Genomic DNA, 25,722 nt, shown 5'->3' with positions numbered 1-25,722 from the left:
TCAAAATCCTAACCCTTCAAAGTCGATCCTTGTTAAGCCTTACGACAAAAGTCTCCGAAACAAGAGACCTACTCTATAATTTTAATAGACATTTTTAAGCTTTTCATAGCACACATCGATAAATATCTTCGTAAATAACCCAAAATATTATCAGACCACTAGCATTCGATTTATGCACATACTGTGGGTCACCAACATATTCATCAACACATGACCATTCTACATTAAGCTCCCCACTTACTTCCATCAGTCTACTAGGCTCCACGCTGCACACATAAACTAAAAGAAGTCAATTAACAACCTATTATTTATTTACATTCGAATATTTAACAGCATACCGTCGACTAGTAAAATAAGCCTGACAGTGAACATGTTAGCAAAGTCTACATTTATATAGGACCAGGAATCCATTGAACATTCAGAACCTAGCTACACATACACAGTGCTGGATGCAAGGAATTCTACACTCATTAGCCATCACTGACACTCATATTACATCATAGGCACTTGAGTCAACACTCATTTTCCATCATTAACATGCACACAAATGCAAATTAACCACCATTGACACTCAATTCAACACTCACTTTCCATAATCTAATCTCAATTCGGCACTCATTTTCCATCATCGACACTCAATTCAACACTCACTTTCCATCATCGACACTCAATTCAACACTCACTTTCCATCATCGGCACTCAGTTTCCATATTCGACACTCATTTCAACACTCATTTTCCATAGTCGACACTCAGTTTCCATCATCGTCACTCATTTTCCATAATCGACACTCAATTCGACACTCATTTTCCTTAATCGACACTCAATTCAACACACATTTTCCATCATTGACACTCAATTCGACATTCAATTTCCATCATCGACACTCAATTCGACACTCAATTTCCATCAACTACATTCAATTCGACACTCATTTTCCATCATAGACACTCAATTCGACACTCATTTTCCATAATCGACACTCAATTCGACACTCAATTTCCATCATCGACACTCAATTCGACACTCATTTTCCATCGATGACACTCAATTCAACACTCATTTTCAGTCATCGATACTTAATTATACATACTCCTTCCTTCTTCGACACTCATTTTCCATCATCTACATACAGTAAAATGGAAACTTTCCACACACACACACACACACAGAGATATATATTAATATATTCATACTCAACTCAATTCTTTAAAGTAGCAAACACATGAACTTTATTAGAGCATGAATAACGATACATTTTAATAACAATTTTTAAAATTATATTTATATCAAAAATACAAAAGTATAAAAATTCGTCAGTCAATAAACATTACTAACTTATTATATACCCTGAAATTCTAAGTTCATCAAGAATAGTCCACGTTACTTTGATAACTGATAAAATTTCGTCATCTTGCGAAACAAGTAAAAGTCCCACCCTGTTCACCAACAAGGTTAGTAGAGAGAGGTTGTCTCGATCCCATAAGAACAATGTAGACAGCCCGACACTCCGCTCTGACGTCATCTGCAGCCCCGCCGTTCCCAGCCGTAATACTACACCTGCTGACTGAAGGCGCTCTCTTATCAGCTCGGCTCATTTCACATGTCTGATACGCAATACTTATAGTATTTCATTTATGCTTTGTAGATTACTGTTAATTAAAATCGCTTTGATATGCTTTTAAAATGACAACATGCTGTGACTGAAAACAAGGATGAATTATTACTTCAACATATTTTTTTCAGTGACAGTAAAAATTTTCAAAATATCAATGATGAATCCATGAATTTTTAAAAATTAATATAATTATTATGTAACTAGTAAACAAAATGGTTTTTTGTATTCATTTCTCAGCAAGATTATAATATTTAAAATAATTGCATATCAATTTCTTAGAATTTAATAAAAGTAGCCATAGCTCATTAGAACGTTTTGGGAGTGTTTGCAATATAAATAAACTGAAGTTAGATTTAAAAATAAATTTCTAACATGAATAGACCAGTATTTCGTGCAATCGTTTCATCCTCTTTTGCATCATACTCGAGCGTTTTCTTCACTTTTACTTCGTCAAAGAACAACAATGTGTTCGAAGTCTAGTAACGAAGAACGTGCTACATTCAAAAATTCAAACATGTTTTACTAGGATACCTTTTCTCATGTCAAATGAAGATGCCCATCGTTGAAGAGGTGAAAGTCCAGGCAATGGGAAGTTAAGTTTCTGGTTTAAAAATAAATAACATCGCTTACTGAAATAACGCAAAGTGAAAGCGAGAACTATTTCATCATTGGTCCAGTTTACACTTTTTTTCAACGAAAGTAATAAGTCAATTTGATTTTTTGAAAAAACACTATGAAAGAATATTCCGCATACGGAACTCTAATGAAGAACGGTTTTTTGTTTGTTTTTAAGATTTACGTTTTCTTTTTTTAATTTTTTCATGACTTCCAAATTTAAAACTGACTTTCTTTCGGCAAGAAACAAATTTTCTTTAAGAATTTGGATTTCTTCCTAAGCATTTCAACCGAGTCATTGTTAGAACAAGACTTTGAATGCTTTAACTGACTACAAGAACATGTTTCTTCCTCACTTACATTTTCATTTGAATCTACGATTAATTTACGTAACATTTTTTTTTTTGTTTTCCTTGCATTTAACTCGGTCTTCTCGGCGCACACGACTTTCCAATGTTTCTACAGGTGTTGTAATTCCAAGTTTTAATGAAGGTACAGCATTTGGTTTAAGACGTCTTTTAGCGCATGTATTAAACAACTCAGCTTTCAAGTCGGGCTCGTAATCATCATCTGTAAAGTGCTCTGAACATATGTAAGAGGTTTTTGGATTCCACTCACCATCACGTCGGCATTTCTGAACCCACACTTTCAACAGATGATAATCACGTGGGAATCGATGATATTTTATATGATTTGTTTCAGGTAAAGATTGTTTTTACCAAGCTATTTGTACACTCAGCCACTGTACACCGCGTAACTGGAATTGTAATGTTAAATACAACCTTTAACAGCGTTTAGTCTAACAAAACAAATTCACTTTAAATAATTCGTGTTCTTAACATTTTGCCTGCTAGTTATAATTAACGAAGCACCTGTGCACTTATGATATAAGCAACACTAACATTTTATAACACACGCACTCTCAATTAAACTCATAACAATAACTCTCCCTGCATTACGCTGTAGTTTGACACGTTATTACGAGCAGATGTGCTTGTAAACTAAGTAACTGATAGGAGCGGACGGGCTGGCAAGCCGAGCCGGGGCTGCAAGTGACGCGATGCGCAGAACGATGCGCAAGCGATCGAGGCAACCTCTCTCTAATAACCTTGGTTCACCAACACGTTCGGGTCTTTCCACGATATATAATCAATTTCACTTGATGACACCATCTTCTTCGATTGTTTGCTGAACATATTTTGAAAATTTTTGTAATAATGATTATGATAATTTGTATCTTCATCATCGCTGCTGTCCACATCTTTATCAAACACACTGACATCTTCATCTTGCATATCCCAGTATTTTGAATTTTTTAACATTGGAGTACCGTCATTGGCATTAAGCTTACTTGCTAAATTTCCAAAAAAAATATTCCAAAGTCCGTAGAAGTCTATTATAAGACGTCTTGTCACTTTTTCTGGAGATGTTACTTTCATTATCTTCTACCTTACTTATATCTCCAACACCATTTAAGCTATATCCTTTCTCAAGACCTGGAGAGAATTTAACACAATCGCTTTTAAGGCTAGGTAGATCAATTTCATTGTAAGACATACTGTCTCCGAGCATATCGTCTCCATCTATGTACTTTATCTCCTGAACGAGCTTGGCTTTACAAGTTTTATAGTGTCTTTCTAAATTCTCTCTTCGTGTCATCCGCCTACCACACTTGCCACAACTTAGGATTTGACGGAATGGACTTTTAACACAATCGTTCTTTTCATGTCTACGAGCATCATAGCTTTTATCAAAGTATTTGCTACAGTATGTACAATGTCCTTCAGATCGAGATCGATATTTGAGTATCGTACCTTCACTAGACTGTACGTACTCCATAATGGTTGAATAGCCACTAAAAGTATTTTTTAGGTACTTCGTATTTTTATGTATGAACATTCATCAACTATTTACGAAAAAAGATTTTTTTTTCTCATTTTGACTAAAAAACTCATGTTCCACGTAGTTTTACTACCCACCTTCATATTTCCTCATATGTTATGTTGTAAAAGCAACCAAAGTTCGTTGTAGGTTATGGAATGCTCACTCACGATCTCTTGAAAAAGGTGTGCCTCCCTAGATCTCAAGAGGAAGAACGTTGACCTTATTTAAAAATTAGTGAATAATACCATAGTCTAGCAAGAATCACAAGATAATCTATTCTCATATTAGCAACCATCATGTATCAGTTGTCTGTATAAGCAGTCAATGATTTGTGTGGGATGCAGGATGCTCCCTAACGATCGCAACAGAAGGAGGGCTTCGCTAGAACTCAAGGGGAAGGGAAATCTTCGTGTGTGATAGCGTTTCTCAGTTGCTTCATGACGTAGTAATCGTCTGATTAATGAACTTTTGTTTTTGCCTGATTTCCACCTGTTAAAATTCTTTTTTAAGTGTTGATTTGATAATATGACTTCGGAAATTTATACGAAACTCTGAATAAAATTACCTATCTTAGACACCAAGTACAATGCAGTTTGTCCTTCATGTTAAAGCTTCTCAGCTGTCTCAAAGCATATTATTTTTCTGAGTAAGGTTATTATTATTTAAATCCACCTGATAATAGTATTGTATGTGCTGATTTATTGACAGAATTTCACTAATTAAATGTAACTCTGAATAGAAATGTCATGACTCATTAAGTAAAAAATTCCTCATGCAGGGATAGATTTCTCACAAATAATCAGGAGCACTCGGAGAAAACCATCAAATAGCTAGTCAAGTATAATCAGAAGCACTCGGAGAAAACCATAAGATGTCTAGTCAGGTATAATCAGGAGCACACGGAGAAAACCACCATAATATTGTCAAGAATAATCGGAAGCACACGGAGAAAACCATCAGGGAGGATTTCGTTTATAAACATCATAAATAACCAATTTTTTTAAAAAAAGTCCAAATTTAATCCTGCTTAAACAAAGAGTTCACAAGTCAGCTTGTGAACTCTTTGCTTCAGCAACATGAGAGTTCTAGCACAAGTCTGCTTGTGAACTCTTTGCTTCAGCAGGATTAAATTTGGACTTTTTAAAAAAAAATTGGTAATTTATGATGTTTATAAAAGTCCAAATTTAATCCTGCTTAAACAAAGAGTTCACAAGTCAGCTTGTGAACTCTTTGCTTAAGCAACATGAGAGTTCGAGCACAAGTCAGCTTGTGAACTCTTTGCTTAAGCAACATGAGAGTTCTAGCACAAGCCCGCTTGTGAACTCTTTGCTTAAGCAACATGAGAGTTCTAGCACAAGTCAGCTTGTGAACTCTTTGCTTAAGCAACATGAGAGTTCTAGCACAAGCCCGCTTGTGAACTCTTTGCTTAAGCAACATGAGAGTTCTAGCACAAGTCTGCTTGTAAACGCTTTGCTTCAGCAACACGAGAGTTCTAGCACAAGTCTGTTTGTAAACTCTTTGCTTCAGCAACATGAGAGTTCTAGCACAAGTCTGCTTGTGAACTCTTTGCTTAAGCAGGATTAAATTTGGACTTTTTAAAAAAAAATTGGTAATTTATGATGTTTATAAACGACATCCTCCCTGATGGTTTTCTCCGTGTGCTTCCGATTATTCTTGACAATATTATGGTGGTTTTCTCCGTGTGCTCCTGATTATACCTGACTAGACATCTTATGGTTTTCTCCGAGTGCTTCTGATTATACTTGACTAGACATTTGATGGTTTTCTCCGAGTGCTCCTGATTATTTGTGAGAAATCTGATGGTTTTCTCCGAGTGCTCCTGATTATTTGTGAGAAATCTATCCCTGCATGAATAATTTTTTACTTAATGAGTCATGACATTTCTATTCAGAGTTACATTTAATTAGTGAAATTCTGTCAATAAATCAGCACATACAATACTATTATCAGGTGGATTTAAATAATAATAACCTTACTCAGAAAAATAATATGCTTTGAGACAGCTGAGAAGCTTTAACATGAAGGACAAACTGCATTGTACTTGGTGTCTAAGATAGGTAATTTTATTCAGAGTTTCGTATAAATTTCCGAAGTCATATTATCAAATCAACACTTAAAAAAGAATTTTAACAGGTGGAAATCAGGCAAAAACAAAAGTTCATTAATCAGACGATTACTACGTCATGAAGCAACTGAGAAACGCTATCACACACGAAGATTTCCCTTCCCCTTGAGTTCTAGCGAAGCCCTCCTTCTGTTGCGATCGTTAGGGAGCATCCTGCATTCCACACAAATCATTGACTGCTTATACAGACAACTGATACATGATGGTTGCTAATATGAGAATAGATTATCTTGTGATTCTTGCTAGACTATGGTATTATTCACTAATTTTTAAATAAGGTCAATGTTCTTCCTCTTGAGATCTAGGGAGGCACACCTTTTTCAAGAGATCGCGAGTGAGCATTCCATAACCTACAACGAACTTTGGTTGCTTTTACAACATAACATATGAGGAAATATGAAGGTGGGTAGTAAAACTACGTGGAACATGAGTTTTTTAGTCAAAATGAGAAAAAAAAATCTTTTTTCGTAAATAGTTGATGAATGTTCATACATAAAAATACGAAGTACCTAAAAAATACTTTTAGTGGCTATTCAACCATTATGGAGTACGTACAGTCTAGTGAAGGTACGATACTCAAATATCGATCTCGATCTGAAGGACATTGTACATACTGTAGCAAATACTTTGATAAAAGCTATAATGCTTGTAGACATGAAAAGAACGATTGTGTTAAAAGTCCATTCCGTCAAATCCTAAGTTGTGGCAAGTGTGGTAGGCGGATGACACGAAGAGAGAATTTAGAAAGACACTATAAAACTTGTAAAGCCAAGCTCGTTCAGGAGATAAAGTACATAGATGGAGACGATATGCTCGGGGACAGTATGTCTTACAATGAAATTGATCTACCTAGCCTTAAAAGCGATTGTGTTAAAATCTCTCCAGGTCTTGAGAAAGGATATAGCTTAAATGGTGTTGGAGATATAAGTAAGGTAGAAGATAATGAAAGTAACATGTCCAGAAAAAGTGACAAGACGTCTTATAGTAGACTTCTACGGACTTTGGAATATTTTTTTTGGAAATTTAGCAAGTAAGCTTAATGCCAATGACGGTACTCCAATGTTAAAAAATTCGAAATACTGGGATATGCAAGATGAAGATGTCAGTGTGTTTGATAAAGATGTGGACAGCAGCGATGATGAAGATACAAATTATCATAATCATTATTACAAAAATTTTCAAAATATGTTCAGCAAACAATCGAAGAAGATGGTGTCATCAAGTGAAATTGATTATATATCGTGGAAAGACCCGAACGTGTTGGTGAACAGGGTGCGACTTTTACTTGTTTCGCAAGATGACGAAATTTTATCAGTTATCAAAGTAACGTGGACTATTCTTGATGAACTTAGAATTTCAGGGTATATAATAAGTTAGTAATGTTTATTGACTGACGAATTTTTATACTTTTGTATTTTTGATATAAATATAATTTTAAAAATTGTTATTAAAATGTGTCGTTATTCATGCTCTAACAAAGTTCATGTGTTTGCTACTTTAAAGAATTGAGTTGAGTATGGATATATTAATATATATCTCTGTGTGTGTGTGTGTATGTGGAAAGTTTCCATTTTACTGTATGTAGATGATGGAAAATGAGTGTCGAAGAAGGAAGGAGTATGTATAATTAAGTATCGATGACTGAAAATGAGTGTTGAATTGAGTGTCATCGATGGAAAATGAGTGTCGAATTGAGTGTCGATGATGGAAATTGAGTGTCGAATTGAGTGTCGATTATGGAAAATGAGTGCCGAATTGAGTGTCTATGATGGAAAATGAGTGTCGAATTGAGTGTAGTTGATGGAAATTGAGTGTCGAATTGAGTGTCGATGATGGAAATTGAATGTCGAATTGAGTGTCAATGATGGAAAATGTGTGTTGAATTGAGTGTCGATTAAGGAAAATGAGTGTCGAATTGAGTGTCGATTATGGAAAATGAGTGACGATGATGGAAACTGAGTGTCGACTATGGAAAATGAGTGTTGAAATGAGTGTCGAATATGGAAACTGAGTGCCGATGATGGAAAGTGAGTGTTGAATTGAGTGTCGATGATGGAAAGTGAGTGTTGAATTGAGTGTCGATGATGGAAAATGAGTGCCGAATTGAGATTAGATTATGGAAAGTGAGTGTTGAATTGAGTGTCAATGGTGGTTAATTTGCATTTGTGTGCATGTTAATGATGGAAAATGAGTGTTGACTCAAGTGCCTATGATGTAATATGAGTGTCAGTGATGGCTAATGAGTGTAGAATTCCTTGCATCCAGCACTGTGTATGTGTAGCTAGGTTCTGAATGTTCAATGGATTCCTGGTCCTATATAAATGTAGACTTTGCTAACATGTTCACTGTCAGGCTTATTTTACTAGTCGACGGTATGCTGTTAAATATTCGAATGTAAATAAATAATAGGTTGTTAATTGACTTCTTTTAGTTTATGTGTGCAGCGTGGAGCCTAGTAGACTGATGGAAGTAAGTGGGGAGCTTAATGTAGAATGGTCATGTGTTGATGAATATGTTGGTGACCCACAGTATGTGCATAAATCGAATGCTAGTGGTCTGATAATATTTTGGGTTATTTACGAAGATATTTATCGATGTGTGCTATGAAAAGCTTAAAAATGTCTATTAAAATTATAGAGTAGGTCTCTTGTTTCGGAGACTTTTGTCGTAAGGCTTAACAAGGATCGACTTTGAAGGGTTAGGATTTTGAAGATGTGTGGTACTGAGCATGTCTTGGCTGTAGCTTTATCAGCACTGAAGCTCCCCTGAACTGTAGATGAGAGGTACAAAAAATAATTGACTTTGGACCTTGCCTGGTATCGGATAAAATAATTCAGTCATGTGTTGTAGAAATTTGGAGTCAGTTGGAGGTTATGTGTAGCTGTACATAATAAAATTTACACTTGAGTAGTTTAAATTTTGTAGGGATTCTGAAAGTTCCATTGATTACAGACTCTTGCTCCTCTATTAAGTCTAAATTAACCGTGCATGTAGGATGTGTGATTAGTTGTTTGTATATATAATTTAAATTCTTATTCCTTGAAATTCCTAATTTTTTTTAAGTAATAACAATGGATGATGTATTGCCTTGCGTATTATACAAGCGGACACTGTTATTTAAGCGAGTCTCTTAGACAGCAGGTCCCTCAGTCCACCTCTTGTAGTGGTACAGTGCAGATTTGATGGATTGGCTCGTCTGCATATAAGTCTGGTATATGAATAGTGATGTGTATCCGAACTCAATGGTAGCAACGTCGAAATCGGTACAAATCCCAATGGTGGCGGGGTCAACGACTGCAGAGATCTTGACGGAGGGTCTCGTGTCTTCACCGGGGTCCCTGACGACGGAGGCGATGATGACGAAGCAGATCCCTATGACAACGATGAGGGAAGCTCCAGAGATTCCGATGGTAACGAAGCTACCATCTCCAGAGATCCCGATGATGGCTGTATCTACTGTCTCTTCACTCCAAGAGACTTCAATGTGTTCATTATCGAACGCAGAGGAGACTCCGATACCTGCAAATACACCGCATTTCGTAAATAAAACATTTTGTGAGCAATTCCCAGCTTCTGCATCAGTCGTGTATACTTCAGATTCTTTGGCATCCAGTACAGATGATCTGTCAATGTCGACTGGGAAATATCCAGCTCATGCAACATACGGGACTTCGTCGCCTACAACAGCAGTGCACATTGAAAGTAATATACTTTCCGAGCCGTTGGTGACTAACGGTCTAACGACGAGACATCTGTGTACGTACTGTAGCAAAAGTTTTAAATACCGACAACATGCAAGAAGACATGAAAATCATGTCTGTAGAAGAAACGTTAATCGTTTGACATTTCTGTGTGAGCCATGTGGTGTACATTTCACAAACAAAAGTAATTTGAATAGGCATTGTAAAAGCAAAGTTCATTTGCAAGTTGTACATCGGGGAAGCGATGGTAATTGCGATGAGTATCTGTATCAGTGCCGCTACTGTGGTAAACGTTTTGAACGAGTACGAAGTACATGCATCCATGAAAGGCATGGCTGCAGAAGAAATCTTGACCGTGTAAAGTTACTGTGTGAGAAGTGCGGTGTACAGGTTACACGAAAATTTAACTTGAAAAAACTTTATCAATTTTGTAAAGACGGGTTTCTAGCATAATTTCTGACCCTATAAGGTGTTACACTCCTGATCTGATGTATCGTGATCTGTATGAATTATTTGTATTTTTTCACTCTTAATACGAACTATAATAATTTATTTTAATAAAAATGAATGTCGCATGAACTGAGAAATGTATACGATATATATACCATGTCAGATTTTATTGTGTATAAATGTAAAATTTTAAATAAATTATAGAATTAAAGAATTTTTTATATATTTTTCCCTAACCTACATCGTTTATCTTAAAGTAATAAACTAAATTTGACACGAAATTTAGGTCGAATTTGTAATGCGCGTTCTGTCTTGTTTGTGTGTATTATTTTTTTTATCAATAATGCTGAAGACTTTTTTTTTTTGTTAAAATTATTTTTGTCTGAGTATGCCATCTGCATTCTTAAGATTTTTATGGGAGATGTTTTGGTAATGTGCAGGTACAGGTAATGCCGTAACATTAGAGAAAATCTGATAGGAACTTGATTTATTATTTTTGAGGAATAATTTATTACTTCCCGAAATAAAACTAACAGACTTGTGGGAAATTTATGGTCTTAAATCGTAACCTGTCATATATTGGTGTACACTACGGACGTGATATTAAAAAATTAAAGAATGTTTATCAATTGACCACACTTCGGGGTATGCTGGTGCACTGGATGGGTTGTATCAGTAAGATTCCGGATACTTGGAAAGCGGTTCTTCGTCCAAGTTACTCACTCCTTTGTTGCTGATTACTAACATGAATTTTTAAAACATGGGAAAATGAAGGTATACTGGCTAAGGTCTTGATTTAAAATATTTTGCTGCTTATAATTATCAGAGTATTGAGTATGGTATGTAGGAATCGACTCCTCTCGTATATGTGCTATACATTTATTTTTGTAGGTAGCAAGATATACATACGTAGGCTGATTTTCTGCTCTGGTTCAGTGATGTATACTTTGAAGTTGTTCCAGCAAGTACTTTACGTATGCTGGATTACGATTTCACTGGAGTTTTACGTGTACTGTGTTGGAAGGCTAGCGACGTGATGTATGCATGTCTCGAACAAAACATATGAGTGTCGCAGCATTCTGCAAGCTTGCGATTCCCGCGCGAGGGGTCAATGTTCATTTGCAGGTGATGGTAGGCGTGTCTCGATCGAGAAGTCTCTGCCTCTATCCTTGAGAATTTTTTTTTTTGCGGTTGACGTGCTTGAATTTATGTACTTTTGACTAGTCGCACGTGAATAAGTTTAAATTCGTATGCATTGGAACATATTTTTCTACATGAGGTAAGAAAAATACATAGATGCTACAATGACTGAGATACGTATCGAACACTGGTTCTTACCCTATGAGTGACTAGCACTTGTTTGACCTATCTCCACTAACCCTCGTTTCCTTTGTGATATAGATGGGACGTGGTTGTTTTCAGACAGATGATGGATAAAATGTCTTGGACAAAGTGTCCTTTGTAGAAATTACTATGTGTGGTAATTATTTTAGTCGAAGAGATAATTTAATAAAACATGTAAAAATAGCGTGAAGGTTTTTTTATGTGTAAACAAATCAATGATAGGATGGATTTGTATGTAGAAATGGTGGTATACCACATCTCTTGAAGAACACTGCATGGTATATATAATGAAAGACTCTTGGGCTCAAAAAACTACACTATATGTGGAAAGGATGATGCGGTTCCTATGATTAAATGAAAGGAACTTTGATGATTTTTTTTCTATATACTAAGATGATTTAATTGAGTTTGTGATGATGGGTTGACAGATTAAATAATAAAACTGGGACTCATAGGCTTTTACAGAAAATGAGAATGGAGCTCACAAGATCATAGATTGTGGTACATCTCTGACAACTGAAATGTGGAAACGATATCATAAAATGAGTGATATTGATGCAGCTCATGATAATATTGATAACAGCTACGATGATGATGTCTTTACGTCTGTTATAGTGTACACGGACGCGGAGATTTTAAGACAAATAATATTATTAATATAGAAAAGATGGAAGCCTTAGCACGCCGATCGTGACGAGAAACAAATATTGAAGGATGTTGATGGTATCGGGAAGACTGAAACTAATGAAGGTATCAACACCGTGAAAAGTGAGAATACATTCAAGCCTATATTTAGCAGATCCTCCATACTTTGTATAAATGGTGGACTCCTGAAAAGGAAGCATACAGGCGATGAAGACACTTCGACATCAACGATATCGAGTTCTTGCAGTAATCTGGGTGAAGAGGATGTCTTCTACGGTGATTGCTACAGTGACTCTGAGGCTGTTTACAAAGGCATAGACTGTGATGCAGAACCTAAAGCTGACAAGATCGAAGAATGTGGTGGTGTCCTGAGACCGAAGCGATGGAAACGTCGTGTTATAATAAATAAATCTGATCAAGCTTGTGATGATCGCTGGCTAGATGATGAAAGTAACCCTGAGGTTGGTGTTAAAACGAAAAACACCAGAGATCATAATATTTATAATAAACAAGCAATGAAGATGGTGGCAGAAGAGATTGATTCCACATCATGGAAAGATCCAAACATATTGGTTGACCGGCTAAGACTGATGGTGGCATTTGTTCGTAGAGGGAACTACTCGCATATCGTGGAAGTATCGACCATACTTAAAGAACTTCGGAACGCTGGCTACATACAATAATCATTTGATTAACTGTCATGTGTGTACTAATGAAAAATAAAAAAAATATTTATATTTTAAAAAAGTATGATTTATTTCTTGTATCCTGATTTCCAAATAAGCCTGTGTTTCCGCTACTGTATGTGTGATCATTCCGTTTCCTGTGTGTACTGTGTTAACGTTCCGATTTCCTGTGTGTACATTCCGTTTTCCTTTGTGTACATTTCGTTTTCCTGTGTGTACATTTCGTTTTCCTGTTTGTACATTTCATTTTCCTGTGTGTACATTTTGTTTTCCTGTGTGTACATTTCGTTTTCCTGTGTGTGAATTCCGTTTTCCTGTGTGTACTGTGTGTACGTTCCGTTTTCCTGTGTGTACGTCACGTTTCCTGTGTGTACATTTCGTTTTCCTGTGTGTACATTTCGTTTTCCTGTGTGTACTGTGTGTACGTTCCGTTTCCTGTGTGTACTGTGTGTACGTTCCGATTTCCTGTGTGTACATTCCGTTTTCCTGTGTGTACATTTCGTTTTCCTGTGTGTACATTTTGTTTTCCTGTTTGTACATTTGGTTTTCCTGTGTGTACATTTCGTTTTCCTGTGTGAACATTACGTTTTCCTATGTGTGAATTCCGTTTTCCTGTGTGTACTGTGTATACGTTCCGTTTTCCTGTGTGTACGTCACGTTTCCTGTGTGTACATTTCGTTTTCCTGTGTGTACATTTCGTTTTCCTGTGTGTACATTTAGTTTTCCTGTGTGTACTGTGTGTACGTTCCGTTTCTTGTGTGTACTGTGTGTACGTTCTGATTTCCTGTGTGTACATTCCGTTTCCTGTGTGTTCATGTCACCGTTTCCTGTGTGTACTGTGTGTACGTTCCGTCTCCTGTGTGTACTGTGTGTACGTTGTTTCCTGTGTGTACTGTGTGTACGTTCCGTTTCCTGTGTGTACTGTGTGTACATTGCGTGTTGGAGCCGAGTAGCTTTATTGACATAAATAGTTTCGTAGCCATGCGGTCTTTTATTCATGCAGTCTCGCAGCCATGTATAACTCGGAACCAGCTAGATCCTTTTAGACTCGTAGCCTTGTAGCCTCGTAGTCTCTTAGACTCGTAGCATTGTAGCCCAATATCATTGGAGCTGTTGAAAGAAAAGGCAGTTGGAGCATTTGGAGCTGTTGGAGCTGTTGGAGCATTTGGAGCTGTTGGAGGTAAGAAGTAGTCGTTGCACGTCTATGCAGGGCTAAATGTTTATAAGATTGCTGGCTTTCGCAAGTGATCCTGTAGTAGGATAGAAATTGTGTAATAAATATTATGTTTGTAAAAGACTTTGAGGTGTTTTATTTCTCTAACCTTAAACTTTTCTGGTACTTTTTTAAACTTAAAGTTGTTTTGTATCGGCCAGGGATCGAACCAAGGACCTAAGTCGATCTAATCAATCAGTATATAGATTACAAATTTATTTAATGAATTTTTAACTTTTTCCTGAATTTTTAGTTTAATTATTACGAAAATTCCTAAATGTTTGTCTTGATGTCGGATAGGATGATGGTAGTAGAGGATTTAAAGTCTCTTTAAGAATTTTGAACATGGTTTATTGAAATTATTATTATTTTTACATAAAATTAAACATTATTGAATCGATCGGGTATCGAACCGAGGACAGGAGCGGATCGAATCAATATGTAAGTTAATGAGTGATTTTTTTGATGAATTTTGGATTTTTTTCCCGCTTTTCTAGCTACATTATTACATGATTTCAAGATGGCGGCCGAATTTCAAGATAGCGGGGGCACCTCGGTAATAAATGATTACTGCACTCTAGCGGGTTAGAATATAATTATCCAGATGGAAATGTGCTCTATAATACAAGTACACACACAAGATGGCATACTCCGACAGGTGGTAGCTCCTGGTAGCATGTACTGAACATAAAATGTCGAATCCATGATGGTCGACAAGGACAAAGTCAAATTTCCAGGACAAAGTCAAATTTCAAGGTCAAGGTAAAATTTCAAGGTCAAGGTCAAAATTCAAGGTCAAGGTCAAATTTCAAGGTCAAGGTCAAAATTCAAGGTCAAGGTAAAAATTCAAGGTCAACAGTTGAGGACAAAAGTATGGTGACCAGATAATTATACTAACATGGTATCGGCACACTCTAGCAGACGAAAACAAGATGGACTTCTCCAGCGGATGAAGACAAGATGTCGGACATGACGTCATATCAGTTGATGATATATACCTTGGTACTGGTGGTGGTAGATCAGTCTAGGTAGCTTTTATGGAGGAAGGATCGACCGTTTACTCTCGCCGGGAATCGAACCAAGGACGTTCATCGATATAATAAAACAGAATTCAAATAAGTTAATTTTTTGATGAATTTTGGAATTTTTTTCATTAAAATCGGATAATAAATAAAGATTTTCAAGATGGCGTCCAAATTTCAAGATGGCGGACATGATTATATACTAGGTGAAGATATATACTTTGACATAAGTGGTGGGGGTCAGTCTGTCAGCATCACCACGGGGGGAAGGAGCCTGTCGCCATTTTTAATTTTTTTTGCACCCGTCGGGTTCGAACCGAGGACTCCGAGCTCCGTGTCGTAAATGTATGTTTTTTAAATAAAATATATCAAAATTTTATTTATTTAATTTTTTTATAATTTTTTAAAAAAATTCATTAAAATCGGATAATAAATAAAAAAAGTTAAAGATGGCGGACGTAATGGAAATTGCAACGGTGACGTCATCATTCAAAATTGCGGAAAACAAAATGGAGGAAAGTTCGAGAAAACAAAATGACGTCATCCAAGATGGCGGATCCAAAATGGCGGATCCAAAATGGCTGCCGGGGTCAAGGTCAAGGTCAAAGCTCCCCACAAGTGGCTTAGAGCGGCATGACCTTAGGGGAATTTAAGCCACTATGGGGACATTTCTAACCCCTGGTATTTTTGAAGACTAAAACGGGAATTTTTCCCTCGGATCGGGAATTTTTCCCTCGAAAACGGGAATTTTTTGAGTCATTTTGAGTCATTTTTGAGGAATTTTGAGGAATTTTGAGTTCAAGATGGCCGCCGTGACGTCACAATCCAAGATGGCGGTCGGCACCACAGGCACCACAGCCTGACGCCTGCCGCAGAACATACATTCGTATACTACTTGAAATATCAACTAAAATATAAAATTATGTGCTAATTTTCGTATGAAATAATAAGTATTATCAAATATCGTAATATGACAATATGAGAAACTCTGACCAATTAGTGCCAGCGAAACTCGAGACAATTAACTAACTTCATTGCTTTCTAGCTATTTTCCACTCCATGCCGCTAGGTGCCACACTGTAATTGTTCTCACGCGCCTAAAACAAATTGTACAAAATGTAGGTACACTCCACGCCGCCAGGTTTGCTGACATCACTTGTCTCATGTATTTATTACGAGTTTCCCAAAGTATAAATGTTTTTTTACAATATGTATTAGCTCGAAAAAAGTATTATATTTATGCCAAAATAACCATACCATGTGTAGTACAAACATACAAAATCTTTCTTGTAGTACTAACTATGTCTTGGCAACTGGTTTGCAGAGGAATGAGGAAATGGTTATCTGTTGTAACACGGAGGTGCTCGAGACTGCAGCGACGTACCTGACGCACTGCGCGAGGCATCTGGCGACGCGGGGACTCCACTCCGCGCACAGGCTGCCGACCACCACAGACAACTGCTCCTCGCCCCGCGCCTGCTCCAGCTGATGCCTGGCCTCTGAGGAGGCGGTACTCCTTCTCCCGCATGCCGCGCGAACATCATCACTGCTGTACAGGCGGAGGTAGCCCAGCGCCACCTCCCATCTGGTGCATCGGCTGCAATCTGTCCACGCGGCAAGACATCAGGGGACTCGACATCTTGTACTCAGATGTCTTCAGGACAGTTTTAGAAAATTAGCCTATGTTGAAGCCAATGTCACTTCTTAGAAGATCGTGTGACACAGTGGCGGATCCAGGAATTTATGGAGGGGGGAGGGGGATATTGAAATGAAAAATAGATAAAAAATTAAATTTTAACACAAACTGGTATATTAAAAAAACCTTACATTACTTCTGATGCAAACACAATGACGAGTAGGCCTACAGTAGTAGTTGTAGGTGACGTGGCTTCTAACATAGTAACATGCTGCCTTCACAGATATTTTGAAATTTTTAAAGTTAAACTTGTTTGCAGAAGGGCCTAAGTACAATTTTCGAGCGTTACGAAAATATTTCGGAGGGGGGGGGGGGGGGGGGTGGCGAAAAGGTAAGTAGCGTAGCATGCTATATACTAGTTGTAACAGCCGGAAGAGGACACGGCAGGGGAGAGCTAGAAATGACGCGGCAGTGATGCTAAGGAATTCTCGTAACGCTGCTTGCATTTGTTTACTCCTCAATTTTCCAAACAGCTTACGATTGATGCTACCCCATTTATTTTATTTAATTTAAAGTATCAGAAATGTATTTATTCGTGTGGAAATAAATTATTGATTATTGCAATTAACTTTGTAAGTGCTATTCATTTTATGTGAATAGTGTTACTGAAAATGTAAAAAAGACGTATGGACTTAAGAGGATAGCTTTATAAATGTAATTAATTTTTTGTATGTTAACAGCGTGATTTGAAATGTCAAAATGACTTTGATGTCACCTCCAGTGCTCCCTCCGGTCTCTTAGGCCGTTGTTGCCCATTGTCGTTCCTCCCTTCTCTCGCTCGTGCAGTACTACGTAAGTGTGTAACGAAAAGGACGGACCGCAGCCGATTTAGCGATAGCCGCCCGCGCGACTATCACATGACACTGTTGTGTGCATCAGCTGTGTATCAATCTGCCAGAAATCAATCTATTTGCTTATTCATTTGGATGTATTTGTGTCAAGTTTTGTAGTGCCAGAACGTTTCTTTAGTTAAGTCATCGATATTGTAGTCGCAGGGCCACAACGCGCGGTTCCCACCTCGGTCCCTGCGGACTTGCCGCAGGTGTTTCGACCTCGCCCGCCGGGGGCTGCATCCGGGCTAAAAGTGCGAACTACTCAATTCGCCATTAATTTCACTTGGGATTTTGCCAGTCGGGCATGCAGTGATACTGCGGGACGCATAGCTACAGGGGCCCTCTGCCCAAGTTTACTACATATTATTTTGTTAGTGTTAAAGATGCATGTGGCACCACGGACTTCTGTAACATTTTTCTGTGAACAGCTCCTCTCTTGTATCATAATTATCAGAGTGTAACATTCGCGTCATTGTTAAAGACCACATTTATTGTCCTATTGTGTTAATCAGTGATGTAAGTTTTGGTGTAGTACTCAATTCCGTCATACACACCACCATAAATGAGAAACTAGCACCGAGGGGAAATAAGTATGTTGGAACATGCTATGGCACTCAGACGTGAAGGGCCAGCTCTGCGAATAGCACGGTGTGCTGTATTGTTTGCTGCAGTAAAGCAACGTCATACAAACAGTGTTTACCGTTATTTCTTACGGCGCCCCGAGTGGGCAATAACTCGGGGTTCCCTGCTGCAATGTCTCCCCTGTTTCCAGCCACGTGGCCCACACCTACCCCCTGAGAAACATTGCACCACCAGTTCGCCGGTGCACGGGACTCAAACCCGAAACTCGACCATCATCAGGGAAACAGGCGGAGCACGTCAACTTATAGACCAGTAAGATATACTTTATAAGTTTAATTTATGTTCTATTGGAGTGTTTTTGTTCTTTCGTTTTATTCAGCTGCTGATTGTGATTTGACATCTTGCCTAGTAATAATAATAAGGCAGAAGCAGATAACAGGTATCATCAAAGGTATCGTGGGAATAAACCGCCAAAATAGACGCCAAAAAGTGCCAGTGAAATGATGCGAGAGTACAGGTGGCGGAAAAAGGCATTTTTTTTATTTAAGTTCACCTATCCCTTGTTAAATAAAAAAATACTAATAATTTATCTCTACCTATACCTAATAAGCAATAAGTTTCACTGCTGTCGCGCGTGGACTTCATGCACACATTTTTTTTATAACTTCAGAGAAAGGATATATCCTTTCTTTCTAAACAACCCCCTCCCCCTTTTCCAACTCCTTTGTGTAAACCACTGTTCTGACACGGTAAGTGTGACTATCGATAACATGTTAACAGTTATATTCGTTCATCTAAATGAATTAAGCTCTGAACCTCAAATATTTTAACTATCTATTATGCTTTAAATTCGCCAAATCGCTGATAATAAAGTACAATTAATTTTTATGGACAAAATGTTGAGTATAATATTTTGTCTTTCGATTCATATCACTGCCCTTAAACAAAGTGACAAATAAGACAGTGTAAGAATTCAAAAGGATGCACCCTTTCACTGTAATCTCTCATTCTGGCACACACCAATTCAATCTTAATGAGTTCAGGCATCTACCGGCGATGGTAAATTTGGTTGAATTGGACGCAAGTGCAAGCGGAATGAATGGAAAACTTAAAGTTCAAATTAATACATGCAATACAGGTTAATCTAGTTCTCTCTGAAAACCACCCTCGTCTTTTTTTAAAATTTATTAATGCGTGAATTTTAAAACATCATGGAGTTGTGAGTTGAAATAAAATTTAAATTGCAACATAAACTAGACATTATCATAACCTACTTTAAAAGCCAAGATGGCTACCATACAGGATGTTTGAGTGTTTAGAGAGTGAACTAACCCTCCCTTTCACCTTGTGTTCGCCTTCCACTTAAAACAGCGTCGCAGCTAACTATTTGACATCAAGAGTAGATGAGAAAAAGTGAGAGAGTACTACCTTGTTGAGTTCGGACTCGGTAAAAACCTTCCATTCCGCAATACAGGCCAGGAGAAATCGCAGACTCATTTCTTGATAGGTTAACATTCAAACGATCTACTTCTATGTTGTTTCTGCGATGTGCTCACGGTTTATCTGGTGGATTGAGAGCCTATGAGATACATTTCCGCGGGTTGGTTCAGATATGCATGGGACCACCCGTTACATATGATATGTGAAACTTATCTCCTATCCTGTTGGTAACAAATCCCGTAGAGTGATTACAGAATTAGAGCGCGGGTGTGGCTCACTGTACATAATTTTCATGGCCTACTTCAACCACATGAGACAGCCATCGGCTCATAAGTATCAAGGATTCGTGCCAAATAAAATATTTTTTTTGGGAACTTTGCGTTTTCTAAATTATAAAAATTTAGTAGCTAGTATTATATGGATCTAGCACCAGACATTACCATAAATCTAGCCACCCATATGAATCCAGAGTAAATCCTGTAAAAAAAAAAATTGTTTTGTACTAGGAGCCAATTAACAGGGGATATTTTTCCGAGTGTGCTGTAGGGGTGAACATTCTATCATGGAGATAAATTACACCATGAATCTTTCCAGATAATGTTTATTTTAGATTCAAGTGCCAGTAAACAGGATTTATTCATGGTAGGCTGACATTATACAAGAAAATAAACGTGCATTTCACTACAAACATCACACGATAAACTAAGTAAACACTTTCTGCATTGAGCTGGCATGAAAGAAATGTCACAATGATTGCTAAAATATTCAATAACAATTAACTAGCATACACCTAGTGAATAATATAGAGAAAAGAGGAGAAAATAATGGAACAAAGGTATTTAAATTGTTAAAAGCGAACTCTGTTCCGGAACGAAAATTACGAAACTTTTAAAATAAGATTTAATAATAAAGTGCATCGGAACTGTTTGGTTTGAGTAAAGCTCAGAAGCTTATAACGAAAATAATAGTCCAGCATAGCTTTTAGCTTAAAATGACTATACACTAAAATACTCCTAGTTTATTTCAAGTATGACAAAGAAAATGCACCTATATTCTAACAAAAAATATAAACGAAATATAGAAGAATTTATGTTACCTTGGGAAGAAAGGCGAGGTTTAGCCACGAATTGAATGTTGGCATCATCAAATCGACAAGTGAAGCTCGCGTCGTCCTCTGATGGACGGAACACAACACACAAATCTTTCACTTTTGCAGTGTGGTCTTCATATTTTCTCCTCATCCAAGATGCACATGTGACAAACAGTTTGTTTGAGCCACTGTGGCTGTCTGAGGCGCAGTCCTGTACGACGAACAAAAATATTGGAAATCCCATTAATAAAGTATAAAAAAGCACTTGTTTGGTAAAATAACTACATCACGGTTACAAAGGAATGAATTGGTGGAGAAAACGTGAGCACAAAGATAAAAACCTAGCAGCTAAATACAACGCCCCCCCCCCCCCTCCACGGGTTTCTTACTGTTAAAAATGTTGGGTTTGATTACACTGACCCACAGTGGCCTTAGTAATTGATTTAAGACTTTCTGTACAAAACAATGATAATAAACAACTTACTGCTAATATTAAACAGTTATTTTCAAGTGTTAATGCAATATGTGTACCTCAGAGCCAAACAAGGCTATGTCTTATTTTGGCAATTTTTTTTGTGCAGTTATATCTTAAGTTCATTTTCTATCGAAACATTACATCGTAACTCACTAAAAACATTGTTATAAAGTATTTAGCGATAGTAATGAGAGCCAAGTCCAAAGCTTTAGTAATTGAGCCAGACAAATGTTAAATCCAGTTACAATGTTATGTGCCTGTGGCTGTTGGAGACAGTCACTCCACTAGTAAGACGTATTGCCAGCCACATGCCTATATAGGTAGATGTAAAATGACATTGTCATTGAAAGAGATTTTTTACACTCCTGTAAAGTGGCCCAGTTAAGACTTAGACTAATTTGGTTCTGAGGTACAGACATATGAAGCGATATTCTCGTAATATTTTCTCGCATCTCTTGTGTCGCTTGGGATAGCAAGTTAAAAGGCTGTCAGACGTTCTATATGGTAATGGGTGCACGTTGTAAAAATATTTAATGAAACAACTATTCTCTATTATCTAAGTACACAAACTAAATTTTGAGTTGATAATTATATTGCATATATTTATTGCATGTGTTTGGAGGTTGTAACTCCATACTTTCCTCCTTTAACCCTTAAAATTAGATCACCGAGATGAAGACGGGAGTGTAATTCGTCTAGAATCCATCAACCAAACAAAATCACAAGTAAACCCAGATTTAGGTCTGTAAAATAATTTCAGTAAAAAAATCTATGAACAAAGAAATTGAGGTAATCAACCTTTTAAACATGAAAAATAAAATGAAAGTGTTTGAAATTATTTTAAAGTTTGGTCTCACCTGTCATGATTATAACAAATTCATGAAAAAATTTTCCAAACTGAGATTACATAAGTTATTTTAGACTGCAAATTTTTAGTTCGCATTGCACTTCTGTGGAAACACACAAACTTAACTAAATATTGTTTAGTCATGACGCAATTAATATTTTATAAAATTTTATTGATGAACACTTTCCCCGAACACTTCCCCAGTTAGCAGAGAGCGGGTAGTTGACGCGACAGACTACACCCGGGTGAAACACAGCAAAGAGGGAAATTAAGTTTTGCATTTTGGTTTTTTACCTATCCATTTACTAGTTTTTAAAAATTTTATTTGAAGAATAGCTAAATTGAAAAAAAAAATAGTGGCCACATCACAGCATGAAAATTATGAGTCAATTATTTTTTATTCTATTTTACTTTTCTTCCATCTAGTAAACTAGTATCAGAGGGTGGCCATACATGCGTTACTTCATAGATACCGAGCGAAGCTGCTCTTTGACAAGCTGATGATCTGCGTTATGTTTGTTGAACATTCAGAACATTGGGTGAAGTGTAGTGTTTGCATTGAGGAAACAGTTTTTAAAGGGCTGTTTATTTTGAAAGTTACTGTATTTAATGACGAAATTTCTAATTTATACTTCATCAGGCGTGGTCAAGCACCATCTCCGCAATGTTTAGGGTGTTACAATATGGCGATGGCAAATTAGAAAGTCACTTCAACTAAAGATCTCAGGCCGTTATTCAGAGGCACAGAAATAAGGGTTTAGGTGCTGAATATGCTACACCTGCATTCTTACAGTAATTCAAGTGCACGATCGATGGGACACGACCAGTCCCTTATTTTTAGGGCATGGATTTTGGTTTCCTATCCATTGCCGATCTGTTGCCTAAATTCCGCGCATGCGCAGAGCTCAACTTTTCGTTGGTGTCATTCAGATGGCGGACCTATATTTGGCACCATTTACTCGTATATATTCAATTTCGTAAATATAAGGGAATGTACCAAAGATATTGGTGTGCTAAATGAATACTTTAGAACAATTTGTAACGAAACATGGTTACAGATGAACTTTTTGCATTGGTTTTGTGAATCGGATATATAGGGTAAACCTGGGTAATTTCGTGATAAAATGTCATTTTATGATCATTTCAATGATACCAATAATTGCAAGTTTTTGTTTAGTATGTTAGCATTTAGTACACACTCAATGTTAATAGTTTTATTGTGTTTTAAATTATATTATATAATTTTTGTTAATTATAATTAATATTTTGTCTATATGTGCGTATACTAGGTTATTTCGTGATAACCTTGGTAATTTCGTGACTATATCTTGATAATTTCGTGATGGTTTACTACTCTGTTAAATACATAGAAAAAAATTCCAACAATGTGCCAATTAATTTCATTATGTTATTTTTACAGTTTTACATGTTAATTGTCTCCAAAGTACACTAAAATAATATTTAACATTTACTTAAATTGAATAGTAAAAATTTAAAAAAAATTCTTCCACCGAAAATAAATGGAACATTAAACAGGGATTTTAACAATAAAACACATTAATCTTTTTCAGAATTGCCGTGATATTCTTCACACATGAAGATGTCCTCCTCAGCATCATACAATGTTTGGCATTTAATGTGATACCAGACCAAACAGAAACTGCACTGAACCCATGTGGCTCCAGTTTTATTCCTTGCATCGTCATTGTAACTCTTGCCACAAACTTCACACATGCAGTCATCATCTCTCTCCTGCTCTCCAGAAGTGATGGCAGTTGCACTGTTATTGCTCTGCTTATTTGGTCTGCCTGTAGCAAAAGAATTACCACATTTAGTGAATAACAGTTAAATCATAATGCTTATTTTCGTTTTATACAAAATTATATCTAACATTAACATATTACCTTTTTGTCTTTTCTTTGCCCATGGTTCTCCCTCAGATGGATTTAAGCATTTTGCTCTGGGATCTCTCTTAGCTCTGTTTTTTTTTTCGGATCTTCCTTACAGTGGCCGCTATTGGCAAATAAAGTTGAAAGTCAACATCTTCAACTGGTTGTGTTGATGTTCCAGGAGATGTTTCTGTCAATTTTGATGTTGTTATGGCCTCTTCTGAGATAGCATCGGGGATTAGTGGGCAAACACCTGTCTTCTTGAAAACTGAAATGATTGTTTCAGAGCTAAAAGCGCTCAAAAATGCTGGTATAAATAGTCTGTTAAAATCAGCACGTCTTGGTTAGTGAGTACGGTTTTCTCTCATTTGGCTACTGAAACTCTTCCGCCAAGCTTGTTTCAACGGCCGGTAAACTCCAACATTCAGTGGTTGTAAAATATGAGTCGTGTGAGGCGTGAATGTGAATAGAAAAATCCTATTCTCTTTCGCAAGTGAAATGGCATCTTCAAAATGTGTGAAGCATGGGAATCCATTAGAAGGACAACTGGCCTCTTTGGTGGGATGCAGTTCATGAAGTGCTGGAACCACTCAAGAAAGAGATAACTATTGATCCAACCCTTTGGCGTCAGCCTTATTAAGCTTCCTGGGATGGCATCCTTTAGCAGATCATCATTCATCTTAACACCCTTAAAATAATCATGGGCGGTACCCAATGACCACTGGCATTCACACATCCCAATATGGTGTGATTTTCACCACGATCAACAAATGTTCTCTTGTAGACATGTTTTCCCCAATCGCTGTTACAACTTTAGAAGGTTTAAAAACGTACGACAAAACTGTTTCGTCGCAGTTCCAAATTTTATCAGGACAGTCTTTGATTTGCAACCTTTTTACAAGTTCATCCAGGCTTGCGAAGAAGTCATCGATGATTGATCTGTTTGCCATTGATGATCTGTATGCAGCAATGTTTTCTGGGATCCGAAGTGTCAAACCATATCGATTCTTGCAGTCCTTCCACCATCATTCGATTGCTGCTTCATCATCACTGTTGAAAGGGTGTTTCTTACCAGAAATCACTGCAAGTTTGTAAGCAAGGCGAAGAATTTGAATGACTGTCAACCCAAAACCAAGTTCCTGCATTGCGATTAGATATTTGTAAATTCTTTGTTCTAATTTAACTGACAAAGCGAAAGGTTTCCCAAGTTTTGGTAAACTTTGTCCCAAGTTTTCTTCATCCTTGCTCCTTGTAGTAAAATCTTTAAGAGTGGACCAATGAACACTGCATTCTCTCAATGACTTGAACACAGAGTAACCATTTCGTACCATTTGTACAGCCTTGATAAGGTCTTTCTGGTAATACTGTGGATATTTTTTAGCCATCTGGCAGACAATAACAAAACAAATTGTTGGTATTTGACTAGTGATGCAGGTGTCATAAAATCCAAACACCTAGGCTCCTAAATAACAAAATATATATTTTTTTAAGATTCAAAGTCACTCCGATAATAATTTGCTTAATTTTTAGGTTCTAATTCAGTTAG

General features: G+C 37.0%; 1 protein-coding gene across 1 annotated transcript in view; it reads right to left on the bottom strand.

Moving 5' to 3' along the window:
- Nucleotides 1–25,722, bottom strand: part of LOC134527397 (protein hobbit-like) — a 619,824-nt gene that overhangs the window by 521,468 nt on the left and 72,634 nt on the right. Inside the window, exons 10-11 of the mRNA XM_063360060.1 lie at nucleotides 20,972–21,176; nucleotides 16,709–16,928 (exon numbers count right to left, since the gene is read on the bottom strand). Coding sequence (XP_063216130.1) covers nucleotides 16,709–16,928; nucleotides 20,972–21,176 — 425 coding nt within the window. The remainder of the gene's footprint in view (nucleotides 1–16,708; nucleotides 16,929–20,971; nucleotides 21,177–25,722) is intronic.

This window comes from Bacillus rossius, chromosome 1 (assembly GCF_032445375.1).
Source record: "Bacillus rossius redtenbacheri isolate Brsri chromosome 1, Brsri_v3, whole genome shotgun sequence".
In the NCBI taxonomy this organism is placed as follows: domain Eukaryota; kingdom Metazoa; phylum Arthropoda; class Insecta; order Phasmatodea; family Bacillidae; genus Bacillus; species Bacillus rossius.
The sequence above is the reverse complement of the archived record's forward strand: the minus strand, read 5'-3'. Positions and strand labels throughout refer to the sequence as shown.